General features: G+C 46.4%; 1 protein-coding gene across 6 annotated transcripts; it reads right to left on the bottom strand.

Moving 5' to 3' along the window:
- Window positions 1-336: 336 nt before the first annotated feature.
- VGLL2 (vestigial like family member 2) lies at window positions 337-7,872 on the bottom strand. Of its 6 annotated transcripts, XM_032862383.1 has the most exons (5): window positions 7,596-7,872; window positions 5,032-5,347; window positions 2,440-2,967; window positions 1,223-1,285; window positions 337-1,139 (listed from the first exon to the last, which is right to left on the bottom strand). In XM_032862383.1, exons 1-4 carry the CDS (start codon window positions 7,674-7,676, stop codon window positions 1,242-1,244), a joined length of 969 nt encoding a protein of 322 aa, XP_032718274.1. In that variant the 5' UTR covers window positions 7,677-7,872; the 3' UTR covers window positions 337-1,139; window positions 1,223-1,241. The 6 variants fall into 6 exon arrangements, with proteins under 6 accessions (XP_032718274.1, XP_032718273.1, XP_032718276.1 ...); XM_032862382.1 differs by having other exon boundaries at window positions 337-1,285; XM_032862385.1 differs by lacking the exon at window positions 1,223-1,285.
- Between the last annotated feature and the right edge of the window lie 8,026 nt (window positions 7,873-15,898).

Raw genomic sequence — 15,898 nt, 5'->3', positions numbered from 1 at the left:
TCAGCTTTGCCCACACACAGACCCCTTCCCCTGTGCCAAAATGAAAGTGACCAAATGGTAAACACAGAGACTGAGAGGAATATATGAGGTATTAGAGACTCTGTGGACATTTCTTCCCCTTATGTTGATTCTTGGTTCTTCTTCATGGAGACAGTTCGGGTTTCTTGCTGCTTTCCCCACCACCCCCCACCCCCACCAATCCAGAGAGGAGGATGAAAGGAGAGATGGAATTTGTGGGAGAGAAGGCAGAGAAGGGTTTCTTCTTTCATCGTAAAATGTTCCCCGTAAAAAATATGATATATCCACACACACACACACACACACACACACAAACACACACACACACACACACACACATATAAAATAGATCCAGTGCAATTGCAATTGTCGTGCCAAACACTGGGAAGTGCCACCTTGGTCGATGTATTTCTGGAGTTTTCAACAGTTGTCCTACAACAGCTGCATTTCAGTAAGACTTGGGCAGATGGCTCCAGATAAGCCACTTGCCACTCACATTTAGGCTGAGGCTTCCATGTTCACAGTCCGAAGGAAAAGAGTGTGTCTTTTTGTGTCTGGAGTGGGTGTTGCTGGGAGGGAGTGGGCACGAAGGGAGCTGGAGGCCTTGAGGTGGGGAAGAAGGAATTGGCCTCTTTTACTTCTCTACCACAGTCTTCGATGCAAATACAAATACATTTTAAATGTGAGGATACAGACATCAGGAGAGCGATGGTCACACTACTTAATGACATAATTCACATCAGCATAGAAAATATTCACACCAGAAAGTCTCTTTTTTTCCTCCTCTTTCCAAGAAAACTTACGACAACATATCACCTAAGTGAGTTCACCACAGGTATTTCCAGTGATTTGCCCAAAAGTCATTAAACATGAGTCAGAGTCTTTGGATCTGCTCTTTCCGCAGAAGGAATATAGTTAGACAAAGTTTCTGAAGAGGCATGTTTTGGTTTTCCCAACACGTGGAGATGTCTGAAGTCTCTGCCTTCCCCCACATCCTCATCCATGAAGTGAGAGGTCCAGATGCTGAACCTCCGTGGCTGGTCAGAAGGGAAAGGGAAGGGGAAACCTGGGGCCATCAGATCAGCTCAGGAGGGATGTGCCACAGAGGGAATAACGACGAGCTGCAAACCAAGATCAGAAGCCATTACAAACCCACTCGATTTCAGCTCTGAGCATCAGCAACTGGCGCTAGGCAGAGACCTACAGGGAACAAGGTGGGCAGTCTAAAACCAGTGCAGATCCTTGCTTTTGTCCTGACGCTGGAAACCTGAAAACAGAGAGAAAACAAAAGAAAGAGAGAGAAAGAGGGAGAGGAGAAATAGAGAGGGACAGAGAAGGGGTTGAGGGCAGGAAGGCACAGGTATTTAAGGAAAGAGAAAGACAAACACCACTGTTTTATTGTGAATGTCACAGAATTCACTTAAAGGGCCTGAATGAAAGTAAAAGCCAAGCCAACAGAAATGTCAAATCTTCACCTGAAGAAAGGGCACGTGGGCAAGACTACAAGCCAATGATTATGTTTATAGTATAAACCATTTTTTGGTTATGCCCTAAAAATAAAGGAAGCAGAAGAATGTACTTTTCAAATTCAACTCCTTAAGCCAGAAACTCAATATAGTCATCGAAACCACATTCTCTTTAATTTTTACATTTTAAGAGACCTATTTAACTTGGCAATTAGTTTGATATCAGAAGCACATTTTTCTTTCCTTAAAATTGTCACTAGGACACAATACGCCCCCACCCCCCTAGCTGTAAAAGATTTTGAACTACACTTTTAGCTCTAGGTACTCTAGATCCGCGCTGTCCAATAAAAACACAATGGGAGCCGCAGGCATAATTCTAAATTTTCTAGCAGCCACATTGGAAAAAAAGTAAAAAGAACCAGGTGAGAATTCATCTTAGTAATATATTTTATTTAACCCAATATGTTCAATACGCAATGTGTCGAAAGTATTCCAACATGCAGTCAACATAAATATCAGTGAGATGAATTGTACATTTTTCCTTGTACAGTTTTGAAATCCAGTGTGTCGTTTGCGTGTACAGCACATCCCAATTCTTCCTAGCCACTTTTGAAGCGCTCAACAGGTTCGTGTGGCTAGCGCTTACAGAATTGAACAGCGCAGAGCTAGAACCGTTTTAACTGTTTGCTTGCTTGCTTGCTTATTTAAATTTGGAAAAAAAAAAATCCTCTATTGTATCTACTAGCCAGGTTAGGGCAGTGTCTTTCTTTCTCTTTCTGCCCACACCGACGACACTGGGTCATCTGCCTGCTGAAGCGCAACCCTGACATGCAGACCTTTGGGCCAAAAGGTCACTGGGGTCTCCAAGGAGAACTAAGGGGGATCCGGGGCTCAGCCCAGGGTCGGACACAGGGCAGGAGGGGTCCGGGGAGACCAAGCTCCCTTTCCCGCTTACCTGAGTCCACGCTGAGTCCCAGACCCTGGGCCACGTCCCCCGCGGGGCTGGCGAAAGGTCCTCCGGGCGCGGCCCACGCGGCGCCGGTCTGCTCGCCCTTGGCGGAGAGCTCGCAGGGCGGGCTGCCGGGAGCCGGCGCCGGGGCTGGCGCGAGGCGAGCCGCGCGCCCTGAGGCTGCGGGCATCAGCAGCGGCCCGTAGCGCGGGTCGAAGTGCGGCGCGTAGACCTCGTGCACCGCGGCGGGCCGCGGGTAGGCGGCAGCCTGGGCGCCAAGAGCGCTGCCCAGCGCGTACGGGTGGTGCGGGTGCGGGTGCGCGTGGTGCGGATGCGCGTGGTGCCAGGGCTCCGCCGCGCCCTGGTGCAGATGACTGTGCAGCGCGGCCGGTGAGTAGGGGTCAGCGGCGGCGAAGGGCAGCTCCGAGTGCGCGGCGGCCAGCGGGCTGCCCAGCGGCGCGGGCACCGGTGCCTGGTACGCGCTGTTCCAGAAGGAGGCGGGGAAGCTGCGCTGGCTCATCGGGAAGGAGCCGTCTGCAGGCCGGCGAGGCGGAGGGGAGGAAAGGAAGAGAGGAGCGCGTCACCCCGGGGAAGATGGAAGCGCCAACCCCGCACCGCGGGAAAGCTGAAGGCGCCAGGCTGGCACCCGGCGGGAAAGCCGTGGCGGAGAGAGGACCTGTAGCCCGGCCTCGGGGGCGGCGCCTTTCTGGGGGTGCTGCAGCCCGCGAATACGAGGTTGAGGCACCGCAAAATAGGGAAAACCCTTTGGGAAGGAGGACCGCTTCCTCGGAGTTTGCAGACGCGTCTCCAGTGCGGAAACCCCAGGACAGACTGGGAGAGGAAGAAAGGAGAGACACTCCCTTCAGTTCCAGTTTTGGGGCGCAGGGAGCTTCCTCCGACTCCAGGTTGCTCTGCCCCGGCGGCCTCGGGGTAGACGCGGCCTCCCTGTCCCAGCCCGCATCCTCTTCCCTAGCTAAAGATACCTCTTCTCACTCCTGGTCAGCCGCCTAGCGATTTCACTACCCGCTCTCGCGTTTCAGCCTCCCCAGCTCCAGAAAATGTGCCCCTCCAAGGCCTCTGATAGACTGGAAGTCCATCGACATATTTCAAAGTCTTGCTATTATTAGCCTCCTTTCTAGAAACCTTCTTTCAAATATTTTTTTCCAAGAACTCAAGCGAAAGAATAAATTGGACATATTAAAGGAGCAGTTGTATTATTTGCAGAGGGACACAAAGGGACGATCTTTAAAGTTTTAATTAGTAATATTTGTCCCTTGAAGTGTGGACGCCAGGAATAATAATAATTCTTATGGCCAGTTATCACTGTTGACCCCTAGCACTGGGAAGCATTTTAAGAGAACAACAGCATTTAGATAAAATTTATTGTGTTTAGTGAAAAGGGAGGGAAAAAAAGATATATAATGCCTGGGGGCTTGATCCAGGACCTCCTCTAGGGAAGGCATCTGTCCCACATACTAGAGAATTAAAAATGTTTTGAAAATGCATTCTAAGTAGCAAACAATCTTCCTGTTAAAAATATTTAGGCAACTGGAGAATAAAAAGAATGTTCTGTATTCCAAACTAATGATTTGGGATCTTATTTAGGCACAAACTGTCAGACACTCTTAAGAGAAAAAGGGAGGGTGAGGGTTGTCATTTCCCACACCCCCAATGTAATATTTGTTTTCTTTTTACAAAATCCTCATTTCTCATCTTAGTACAACACATCAAAAATTAAGTTTAGTGAGAAAGCTTACCCCCAAATAGTTACCCCCACCCTTGCCCTGGGACTAAAAGGAGATTGAGATTTCAGAATAGAAGGGAGCTTTAGTTGACCTGACCAATAAATCATTGTCCCAGGCTAGATAAAGCAGTGCTTTGTGAGAAGGGTAGAACAATAAAGAGGGGATGTGTTTGGGGAAAACCCTTAGAGATGTTTTGACTGTACCTAAATTTTTATTTCTTTGGTACTTTACTTGCTTACTGAAAGACATTTTCTGCATCAAGTTTTGCTAAGCAGCTGAAGCCTGGCAAAAAGCATACATACATACGTTTTAAGAGACATTCATCAGGAGGTTTTGCTTCCAGTGGAATCTAGGACTTTTTCCTCTGGGCAAATTTTCAGGAACTGCTAAGCACCCTGGAGGTTGTTGTAGGTGAAGACCTTCCTCGTGGCTTGGGACAATGCTGGAAGCTTCACATTCCCACAGCACTTTTACATACATTTTTCTATTTGCCGGACAGCCATCTCCAGGTACAGTTAAGAGGGTGAGTATTATTCTAATTTTGGAGACCGATAAATAGAGTGACCTCAAAAGGGTTAAAAGACTTGCCCAAGGTCATATTGCTAGGATATGCAGGGCCCTCGGGAAAATGCAGGTCTCTCAGGTCCAAGGCTAGTGGCTTTTGTAGGTCACTGCTCTGCTCTGCCTCTTCAAAGGAGAGATTTTTCCCCCCTTCCTTCCTTTTACCTACCCTCTCCACAAGCCCCGTCCTCACCTCCTCTCTGACACCTAGTATTCTTTTGGCTGCCTTTCCTAGGTGGGCTCAGGCCTAGAGGGCTCTGTATCTGCCCTTAGAAGTGGGCCTTTCACTCACCCCGCCAGGGCCCGGAGCTCCTGGGTGCTTTGTTGCTTGTACAGCTCGGGGAATAGCTGCTAGGCTGGCTCAGGGCCCTACTGAAGTGCTCGTCCACCACAGAGCTGATGTCCCCCTGGAAATAGGTGAAGAGGACGCAGCGGGAGTTGATGTACTCGGCCTCCGGTGGGCGCTCTTTCTCTGGGCTGCCTTCTTCCTCTTTGATACTGGCTGGAGTTTGGCTGGAAAAGGAGGAGCTGCCACTGCCCGTGCTGTTGCTGGGGCTGGCGGTGCACTCTTGGGCTTCCTGCATTTTGGAGTAATAGGCTAGTTTCTGCTCCAAGAGAGAAAGAACAGAGAGGTCAATTTCAAAAGAGATGGCAAATTGGGTTCCCACTTCACTCCCTCAGATCGCTAAGGTATCCAGGGGGAAAAGTGGCATCCAGGCCCTAAGCCCTGTGCTCCTTGAGCAGCCAACCGCCCTTCTTGGTGTCTCCATCTCCCCCGACTTGCTGCCAGGCCACAGGGAAAGCTCTCTGAAGATGTTAGGGGAAAAGACCCAGAAGATGCCAGGATAGGAGCGGAGTTTAACCACAGAGCCAGGCTCGGGGCAGATATATTTTTTTAAATCAGGCTCCAGGGATAAAGGGCACCCAAGTCCAGTTAGGGCCTGACTGTCCCCTGCCTAAGATTCCAGGGCAGATGCACAGGATGCAGGACTTAAGCATTGTCCCGAGAGAGCACGAAAATGCCAAAATCCACTCCATTGCAGCCAGAAATGTTAAGGAAGAACTGCTACAGAGGTCAGAGATAGTTCCATTTAGGAAAGAATCTAGTGGGGTAAAAATGTGGTGTAACATTCTAATATGGATCATGTGCATAAACGCAAGTTGATATTTGTTTGGTCACCCATAAACTGTCTACTTAAAAGTCTATCTCAGTTTTTAAAGAGCTCTTCTTTTGAATAACAACAACAACAACAACAACAACAAAAAACCAGTGGACTAGGAGCATTTCGACCCTCACCATCTCTGGGCACATTGAGGAAACAAGTAATAACAAGGAACGAAGAAGATCTTGGCTGTAAGGATTGGTAAATTGTGGCTGTCTTGTAGCAATTTTAAAAACCAAATGTAGCTGCTGAAATATTTTCTTAGAAATGAGCAATAGACTGAATGCCGGGTTAAGACATTTATGCAGGCGGAGGTGGTCTTGAAGCAGGCTGATCACACAAAAATGAGCAGAGAACTGAATGGCATAGGTTGGGTTGGTCCAGGGTCAGGGAGGAGAAAGGACCAAACAGAAAACCAACCCATCTCTCCTCCTTGCAATAGTTCCAGCCTGGGAAGGAGCCATCTCAGACTCTGAAACCAAAAGACTGGAGTTACTTAGTGGTAAGTATCGCCAGTTCCACCACATTCCCCGCTTGGCTTATAATAAGGGACTCTGATGATTCCCTAAATTAACATCGTGAGACTAGACAAAGTCCTAGATGGAAAGTTTAAAAGGGGGAGGGGGTTACAAAGAAAAGGCAAAAAGCAAAACCTACACCTGCCATCATTAATGCATCAGGAAATTTTCGAAGGGACATTCTGAATTCGCAGTCAAATTTGGCAAAAACTTGGAGGGGTGGGGGGAGGGTGGGGTGTATTTCAGTCTCTCTTGAATAGGAGGAGTCAGGCCCTCACTTTGGAACCTGCTTCCGACTCCTAAGTCCCCCTGGGTGTGTGATCTTATTCTCTTACTGGACTACGGTCTTCAGTTTCGACAATATCGGCTGAGACGCGGAAAGAAAAATTGGTCTACCAGACTCAGCCGGGAGAAGAGAGGAATTGAAATAATTAATCGAAACTTCAAGAGTTTGCCGAAACGGGGTAAGGGGTCTTCTTACAGGTGGGTTTGTGGACGACAGGAGAGCCTGATGCAGCCACTCAGGCTCTAGAAAGGCGAACTACTATCTCCGACGCTCGCACCCGCCAGGTCAATTGCACCCCAATAATAATCCCCAGAACTTTGCAGAGCAAAGATTATAAAACCCACGCTTTCACGCAGTTCTCTTTGTAACGAATTCTCTGTTTTCGGAATTAATTGGTCTGATCCCTTGAGAACTGAAACGGGAAAAATGTTACTCCTTAGATAAACTTGCAGGGGTGAGAACGCAGGCCTTTGTATTTTAGACAGAAAGGGACCGGTCTTTGCTTTTGTTCTCGTCACTCTCACCTTTGAGACCAAAGTTTGGTTTTCCCTGCGCGAGCTTTGCTCTCATCTCCCCTCGCCCGCACCGAAGAATCTGTGGAGTCCGACAGATCGCTCGCGCGATCCTCGTGTGATCGTTCCCCGGAAGCACCGGGCACGCATTAGCAGGGTTTAGCTGCCTTCCCGAGAGAGCAAGTGGACAAGCTAAGGGTTAGCTCAACCTATCGTGTGGCAGCGCCGGCAATCCCCACATCCCCAGGGCTCCCGCCGCTGGTAGGACGCCCCGGACCAGTGCGGAGGTGCCCTGGACCCCGGGGTGCAGGCGGTGCTCCAGGAAGCAGGGGCGCGCCACCCGTCTCCAACGTCCCGGCCCGGGGAGAGACACTTACCTGGTGGTAGGGGGTGTAGGCGGCTGCAAAGTAAGGCTGCGGAGGACCATAGACTTGGTACATAACATCCAGACAGCTCATGGCTCCCCGCTGCGAAGACGGCTAAGTGATTTTTCATCAACTCTGGGTCGGTGGAACGCAGTGATGCTGCATGGGCGGCGCTTGGACCTGAGCTCCGGAGTCATCGGCGGCGGAGCGGTGGCCAGCGCGCTCACCGGCTCGGGATCCCGCTCGCAGGCTCCCCTCCCACCCCAGCAATTTCAACCCAGACCGCGCTCCGGGATGGAAGCGCCCGGGCTCCCGCTAGTGGGCATTTAAACCCCACGCTGGACTGGCGTGCTGACGCCACTCCCGGCCGCGGAGGGGGCGGGGACCGGGGGGCCAATGGGGAGCCAGGGACTGGGCCCGACGGGCTACCGGCGTGTTTCCCCCGGCTGCCCCGCGGCGAGCTGGTAGCCAAGGGTGCGGTGAACTGCTCAACTCCGAGCCTGAGCCCTGAGGCTTCGCACCAAGAGAAGCAGGATTCCCAGGCTAAAGCTGGACAGGGAAGCAAACCAAGACAGAGACAGAAAAGGCAGAGAGGGAGAGAGGAGTGCAGGAGAGGGAAAGTGGGGGTTCTCGCACTTGGGGGGGATAAAGAAGTTTGATGCGTGGTGGCAAAGGTCCCGTGGGAGAGCCGCAGCCTCAGACTGGACGGTTGAGAGTGTGTGAGTCCGGGGGTGGCCAGGTGGCGCAGATTATCTGCTCTCGGCTTCTAGTGAGGGCCGGGAGGAACAGCGCGCTCCCCAGGAATCCCCTAGGGTATCCGTGTCACCTCAGACAGGAAGTCCAGGGAGTCGGGAGACTCCTGCCGGGCGCGGAGGAGCTTCCTCTGCCGGGGAAATGGCAATGGCTGGAGCCGGTAATGACCGCCCTTTTGCGCCTCCTCGGACCCAGCCCGCCCGCCCGCCGCCAGCCTCCACACCTCAATTCCGCTCACTGGGGTCGGTCCCTCCTGCCTCTTTAGCGTTCCATCCTGACACATTCTCTTGGAAGTCCTCCACCCAAACTCGCTCCGTCGGCGCTGTTCGCTCCTTGCCTCCGGTGGCTCCCGGAGAGAGTTGCTTTCGAGGAGTCCAGGAAGCCCTACCCAATCCCTTGCAGCCCCGGGTCTCCACGGCCTGAAGTCCTTTTAAGTTACCGCAACTTTTTGGGACGAGGACTTATTGACTGAAAGAGGAGTCATTAGGGAATGCAGGAAGTCAGAGGGGACTTTTGCTGCCTCTTCAACCAGTAAAGCGGGAGCGGCGATTTTATGTTTTATTTTAGACGGTTGAAAGATTGCGTTTCAATTGTGAAACGTACATGGCTGTTCTCTTTCCTGCCGAGAGCTCTCCTGGCTCGAAGGGGCTTCCTGCGACGCTCTTCATCCTTCCCGAAGCACTCCCCACTCCCAACACAGCCCCTGGGGAGCAGGGTTTCACAGTGGAGTCCTCCGTCCCGTAAGTTTAGGGATGAATCGAGACAACACTGTCGGTGTGGCTGGATCAGGGGGGTGGAAAGGGCATTACAGGAATAGTGGTGGGCCTGACTTGAGAGGGCGGCGGGGGCAGAACTTGGGAACACTGAGAGGCCAGAACCAAGGAAGAGGCAGCGTGAATCACGAACTCCAGTTATTACCCAGTTTAAAAACAACAAAAATTCTGACATCGATTCCCAGGTTGTAAAACTGCCAACAAATGAACCCTTAAAGATATATTTGTCTTCAAAACGTGAATATTTATGCCAAATTGTTTTCAGGTTGAGGTTTTGGTTTTGCCCGAGTAATAAATGCGTATTGGCTGGCTCCAAGTCTCAGTTCGTTTTATAAATGGTGCGGTGTCCCAAGCGACCGAAGAGTTTAAGTACAACGTCGACTTTAAAGAAAGTTAAAATAAATGAAAACAAAACAAAACAAAGACACCACTCAGTCCAGTTTTACGCAAGCCTTTTTAGGGTCCAGATTGCCTCCTGCTGAGCTGGGCGGGCTCCTAGAGTCTTTGGCGATCTAGGTGCATGGGTGGAGCAGAACACCCTTCCCGCCCCCCAACTCAACCCTCCCGCCCAGGGTGTTTCGGAGGAGTCGCCTTTGTTTCCTCTGGAGGCTAAAGAGCGAACCTTCATCCAAAGAGCCGCAGTGTGCCCTCCCGGAGGCGGGAAGTGGTCGTGTAGGTCCGAGTCTTCCTCGCCGCCTAGGCGCGCGGGAGCTTCGGAGGGCCGCTCCGCCCTGCCCCGCACCTGGTTCAGGCTCCGCCAGCCCGCGCTCGCGGAGTCAACTCTGAGCTGGAGCGGAGGTGCCCACGCAGCCGCCGCGCCCACGACAGATCATGGCCAGTTGGCGCGACTACGGAAGGTCACACTCTCCCCTTCTGCACAGGTCCTCTGTCTATCTGTGGACACAGAGTTTCTACTTTGGCTTCCTCCAGCTAGAGCATCTCCGGGGGGACTGAGCGTCCTTCGCCGCAGCGCACTCCTTTCCGCGCTACCCAGGCTCGGCGTCGTGGCAGGCGGCCCGCAGTACCTCGTGGTTAAATCGCTGGGACATGAGTGCCTGATCGCGCGCCTAGAGAGGGCTGGGCATCTCCATTCTTGTCCTGGCTCACCTTCCAGGGGGTACCTCCTATCCCCCGTACCCATCACTTTGATATTTTTACTTGACTTTGACAATGGGACCAGGGGAACTTTGGCTTTCCCACAAATTCAGGAGAAAATAACGACAACCTCTTCGCATCCAGCGAGGTTCAGCAAAATGGTAGTTATGTTTGAAGAGGATTACAGGAGCGGTGACATCCCACGTTTCCAACAAAGACAATGAAGCGAATGTTATGCCAGTTGCCTAAGGCTGCTTTCTTTTCACATTTCTCAATCTCCCGTAGTTGAACCAGTTTTTGAAAACCTTGCTCAGGCTAAGTAAGGGTACTGGTTGCTCAGGAGTTTAAAGGAACACAGGGAATTGGGGCCAGTAAACATCGATTTGAATTTATTGAGGAAAAGAGTTGCTTCTTCCCAAATCCAAGGTAGGGAAGAAAAATGAAGAGTCGGAAGCTTACAGTACGCCCACTGATTGGAGCAAGGTCAGTTCTTTTCGTGTACCTGGAAAGCTGTCCTTGACACAAAGGTGGTATTTCTCTATCAGAGGAGATTGTGTCTTGGCTACATGCTGAAGTAGGAAAGTAAAACAACTAAATTGAATCCCCTCTGCCTCCTCTACTCTCGAAGACCTTCAAACCACCAGGACATGAACTCATCAAAGAAGTGACAAACCACCAGGACTTGAACTCAAGGAAGTTGGGATATTTTGATACATAACCTTGGAAATGGACTACGGAAAATGGGGAGGAAATTCTCTTCCTTCCTTCCCCTCTCTCTCTTTCCTCCAGTTATTTTAGAAGAGACTACACACAGACAGTTATATGTCCCTGAATTTGGCTCTCCTGACAAATGTATCAACATTCTCAGAAAGGTCCACTATTACCATGACAGCTATCTAACTGCCTTTTAACATCCTAAAGGGGCAGAGGGAATATCTTTTAGAAATGAATATTCTTTTAGAAATGACTTCCACTTTATGATAGCTTCATGGCAATTTATTGAGCATTTGCCAAATGAAAGTAGTTAATTCTACCAAAATTTCCTTTTGGTATCCCATTTTAGGGTTCGATTCTTTTTTTCCCCCCTAGTGTGCAATTCTAACAATATCTAGAACTGTGAAAATAAAAGGTGCCTTTACTCTTGAAGTTAACTTCAAGCGAAGTTAATTGCTTTTGAATGATTACATGTTTCAAGATATCACAATGAAATACTTTATTTTGTCTTCAGGAGGATTGTCTATCATTTTCCTAAGCTAATTGACTTCAATACCTTCAGAATTTTTCCATCCACCTGTGTCATCTTATTCTGAAAACTGCAAAGAAGCAACTTAAAGGAAGAATGTCAGAATAGAACAAATTTGGAGAACTGACCTGCAGCTATCCCAGGCCCTCCCTCACCCATGATTTATTTGGATCATTGACTGTTGGCATTTTATGTTGCCTTATGCTGCCAACCAAAGGAGATGAACACAGTGGTAATCTCATAGGCTTTTGTTTAACCCCTAAACCCATCCTGGCCTGTTTTACAGAGCAGAGATGTGTTTAGAATTTGAGAGCAGCTGACAAGATTTTTTTTACAATATTAGTTGAAAAGATGTCTGTGAACGTCAGGTTTTTGGGGGCACAGTGTATTATTTAACATTGATACACTGGTAACTAATAGGGAATCTGAATGGTGATTTTATTAAAAAAAAAAAAGAAAGAAAGAAAGAGACATTTCTGGGCTAAAGCTCACTAAAAAGCTAAGTAGAGGAATTCCCGTTGGACTTAGTGAAAAACCAAGACAAAGAGGATTCAACTCTTTTTTTTCCTTTTTTTTTTTTTTTTTTTAGAGCCTGATGTGGGATCCATCCCAGAACCTGGGATCATGACCTGAGCTGAAGGCAGACACTTAACCTCCTGAGCCACCTAGGTGTCCCAAATTCAAATTCAATTATTTCCATACAAACTTAGAATAGTTCTTAATGTTTTTAAGTAAAAACCTCCATGGTCTATCCTAATGAATAGAGGAGACTACTTTGTAACTATTGACATACATTTAATTACTATAATATTAAACATTTCCTCTTTCATATTTTAAAGACTATTTTCATGTTACATACAAATCAACTTCAGCTTAGGTGAAATCACAACTTTCTGAATTTAGTTTTCTCTTAAGTTCTTATTGATGTCAATAACCAGTTCTAAGATTGAAAAATATATTTAATACCACATTCATCTTTTAGAAGTAAGTTCTTTTTAATGAGTCTCTAGGAAATGCTTAGTATAAAGATATCATTATAAAAATTCATATGATTCATACCTTTCAAAATGATAATGTACAAATGGCAAAAAGAGAGATTTGGAATAGCGGTGTGTGAAATATTTTGGCTTGCTATGTTTTTACAAGAGAGTAAATGAAGGAAATTTACATTCTCTGATTGTCTGACTTGGACACAAAGAGTTAAGTCAGAGAGCACGTATCAATTACATCTTAATGGGGAGAAGTTTTCATCTTTACTTGGCTGCAAAAGTCACTCTAATTGTCTTTAACTTCTGATAATAGTGAAAAAATTATTTTTTAAAGACACACAGTCCGGTGATAACCTAGAAGCTAACATAACTGTGAAACTTCTTTTGTGAGATACAGGGACATAAAGGAATTGCAGATTCAGAAGGTGGAAGTAGACTGAAGGATTTAAACTGGAGACTTAGATATTTGACAGTATTGGTGTTGATCCATTCCCAAACTTCTGTTTATAAACTTCATTTCAGCAGGATGCTAAGGGGATTAAAAGGACACCACAGCAATAACAGACAGAAGGTGAGGATATCCATTTGAGTGTGACGTCTTGTCACATGTTTCAAGAGGTCTTGAAACAGCTTCCTAGAAATTCTCTCATAGGGAGTTTCTCTTGGCATGTGTGGAAGAATTTTTAGCACAGACTGCTAGACTGTCATTGACTGTCTTAATTTCATTGGTTGTTGTGACTGATTTTTAAGCAGATTTCATGAAGACATAAATAAATTAGGTTTAGCTATGCCTCAAGTACAATACATAGTATGAAGTTTGCTGGCACACCAGGACACTTAACAGCTTCCAAAGCTCACTCTATTTTTAATTTTTGTTCTTAACTTTATATTCTAAATCCTCTACATTATATTTTAAAGTGGAAGTCCAGTTGTTAACTATGAAATTTAAATTTTTAGCAGCTGATATTCTTTTTTCCATATTTCTTTACAAGATGTATGAATTGATCAATTTGTAAAATAATCTAACCTCTAATAGTATGTAAGAATTTTTTAAAAGTTTTTAGAAGTTGAAATATTGAATTTTTAGAATAGTACATCATCTTATATGTCTCGTGCAGAATATTGTTACACAGAGAATCAAAGTAGAAATTTGGCAGTTGTCCAGATAATTTGGAATGAAAACCAGCTAAATATGACCATGTAATAAATCAAAGTGAAAAATTCAGGTCTCAGAGTGGGCCTTCACCAGGGCAACTCCTTCTCATATTAGTAAACTAATGCCCATACCCCTAAGCATAGCTAATTCTTTCCCCAAATGTATGTATACTCAGAATCTGGTTGTGACCTTAATAATATCTTTGATTTTGTAAATATTTTAAGACAGCGATTCTGAAATGGTTAAAAATGAACACATATTTTTACCCTGTGGCTTTCTTTTTCTCTGTAGGTACTGAGTGGCAAAATAAATTTGAACTCCTAATACGCATCAATGTATATAGTTTTGGCCCTGGGTATTTGAGGGAGTGGCTATTGCAAGGTACTGCCTATAATTATTTTTAGTAATGGTTGTGTTAAAACAGCCTTTCAGCAAGGCAGTGTAATGATTCCATTGCAGCTAGAAAAATAGGTTGTATCTGTACATTTAAAATAAAGCATTAAATTAAGGCACCATACCAACAAGTTGAAGAGAAATAAAGATCCTTTTTTTTTTTTTTTTTTTTTTTTACCCCTGGTAGTAGGCTTGAAAGCTAGACAGAGTTATTTCATCAGAAGGGAAATCCCAAGAGTAGGTGTCTAAAAGAAGTTATTTCAAAGTGCACGTTGTCAAATAGTTATCTAGCTAAGTAGCTGGAGAAACTGGAGGGAAATTTCAGCTCTCCAAAGAGGAGGGGAAAGGTGGAAGGCCAGGCTGCTGATTGCCACCTTTGTAACACATGAGGTGGCATTCTTAATTCCTGGGTGCCTCAAGCTTTAAAGGTCACATACTTTGGGAACTCAGCCTACCGACCACATTTCCTGGGGCATTGCCCTGCCATCTCTGTGAAAGCAATACAGCTTAATCCTGATGACATTATCTTAGTTACTTTCTTAAGAATGGAGAAGACTGATGAGTAACATGGAAGGAGTGATGGGCTGGATATCAGGACATAGTGTTCTGACCCATAGTGTGAAGTGCTGTCACTGCCTCAGCCCGTAGTTTGTTCATTTATACAAGAAAGAAACTGGACTAGACAATTTCTATTTAAGCATATTGATGGCTCCAAACTCTGTAATCAGAACAAATTCCCATTTGATTTGAAAATAGTGCACAATACTTATACGCATTTCTGAAACAGGTGTTATTTCCAACCTAAGATCCTTCTTAGGTTTATAAACTTATAAACTTTACTTGAAAATGAATACTTTTGTGTTCCCAAACTCTTGCCGAATAGAAGCCTAATTTTAATGGTTGGACAGAATTAGCCAGAGATCCTTTAGGATTTCAGGGAAATGTAATATAAAAGGAAGCTGTGTCTTTCGAGCATTGAGGGCATGAAATTGAGATGTCTCGTATGCAGGACTGGAAGCAAAGCCGCGCTTCTGTGTGCTTTTTGTGGGTCCCAGTGCATGTGTGTACATCCAAGGTCTGCTCCTTGGGAAAGTTCTCTGAACCTTCATCAGGCCAAGAACCATTTTTTAATTTGTAAGGTTGGAGTTTTGAAACTAATACTTTTTTCCTTTTATTTCATATTGCATAATTGCTGAATATTTCAATGTGCAGTAATATGTAGCTTATTTATTAAAGGAAATAAGCTTACTAGAATTATTAGTCATAAGATCTTGTTTGGTGACGAGTACTGCAAATTCTCCTGCCCTTCAGGACAGGTGAAGACTTAAATAGATTTCTAGAAGAAAATGAACAATTTCCCACACTATGTTAGGAATCTGAGCACTGATAAGAATTTTAATGCTGTGTTTATTCTTAGGAATGTTTGAAAATCTCTTCCTGTAGAGATGACACTAAGTTTACCATTAGACTCAGCCCTTTTGTTTCACACCCATAGAAATAATTGAGAAAATGTAGAAAGAGAGCTAGAAAACATGACTGAGCTCCAAAATAGGATAAACATTCTAAGGCAAAAAAATAAAACAGAAACCCAAGCCATGAGCAGGGTTGATTGCCATGGGCTTATTGGGCTCTGGACTGGAATCCAGCATTCAGGTTCTAGGCTCCTATGGGGAAATTGGATGAAGAGTTCTGAGCTAGACCCATAACCTAAAACCAGGGTTTGTTCTGGGACTCTTATGCACACAAAGGAACCCGAAAAAAATGGCTTTGACTTGTTGCTCCAGCTGTATCTTCATTAAAGCTCTCATCCTGGCTTGGCAGGTAAACAGCTTCATGAGCCCAAACTGGGCTAGATGGCCTTCTGACTCCATGCCTGGATTTGCATCATCTTTGCTATTCCAGTGGAGCAGGAG

The sequence above is a fragment of the Lontra canadensis genome, unplaced genomic scaffold (genome assembly GCF_010015895.1).
Source record: "Lontra canadensis isolate GAN:19392208 unplaced genomic scaffold, GSC_riverotter_1.0 scaffold23, whole genome shotgun sequence".
In the NCBI taxonomy this organism is placed as follows: domain Eukaryota; kingdom Metazoa; phylum Chordata; class Mammalia; order Carnivora; family Mustelidae; genus Lontra; species Lontra canadensis.
The sequence above is the reverse complement of the archived record's forward strand: the minus strand, read 5'-3'. Positions and strand labels throughout refer to the sequence as shown.

What these genes read in the sequence shown, in the direction of transcription:
- VGLL2 (XM_032862380.1), bottom strand. Translation starts at nt 7,676, where the DNA reads ATGAGCTGTCTGGATGTTATGTACCAAGTCTATGGTCCTCCGCAGCCT. An exon ending in CCTACACCCCCTACCACCAG is followed by an intron (nt 5,348 to 7,595) that starts GTAAGTGTCTCT and finishes TCTCTCTTGGAG; the next exon opens with CAGAAACTAGCCTATTACTC. An exon ending in GAGCTCCGGGCCCTGGCGGG is followed by an intron (nt 2,968 to 5,031) that starts GTGAGTGAAAGG and finishes GCCGGCCTGCAG; the next exon opens with ACGGCTCCTTCCCGATGAGC.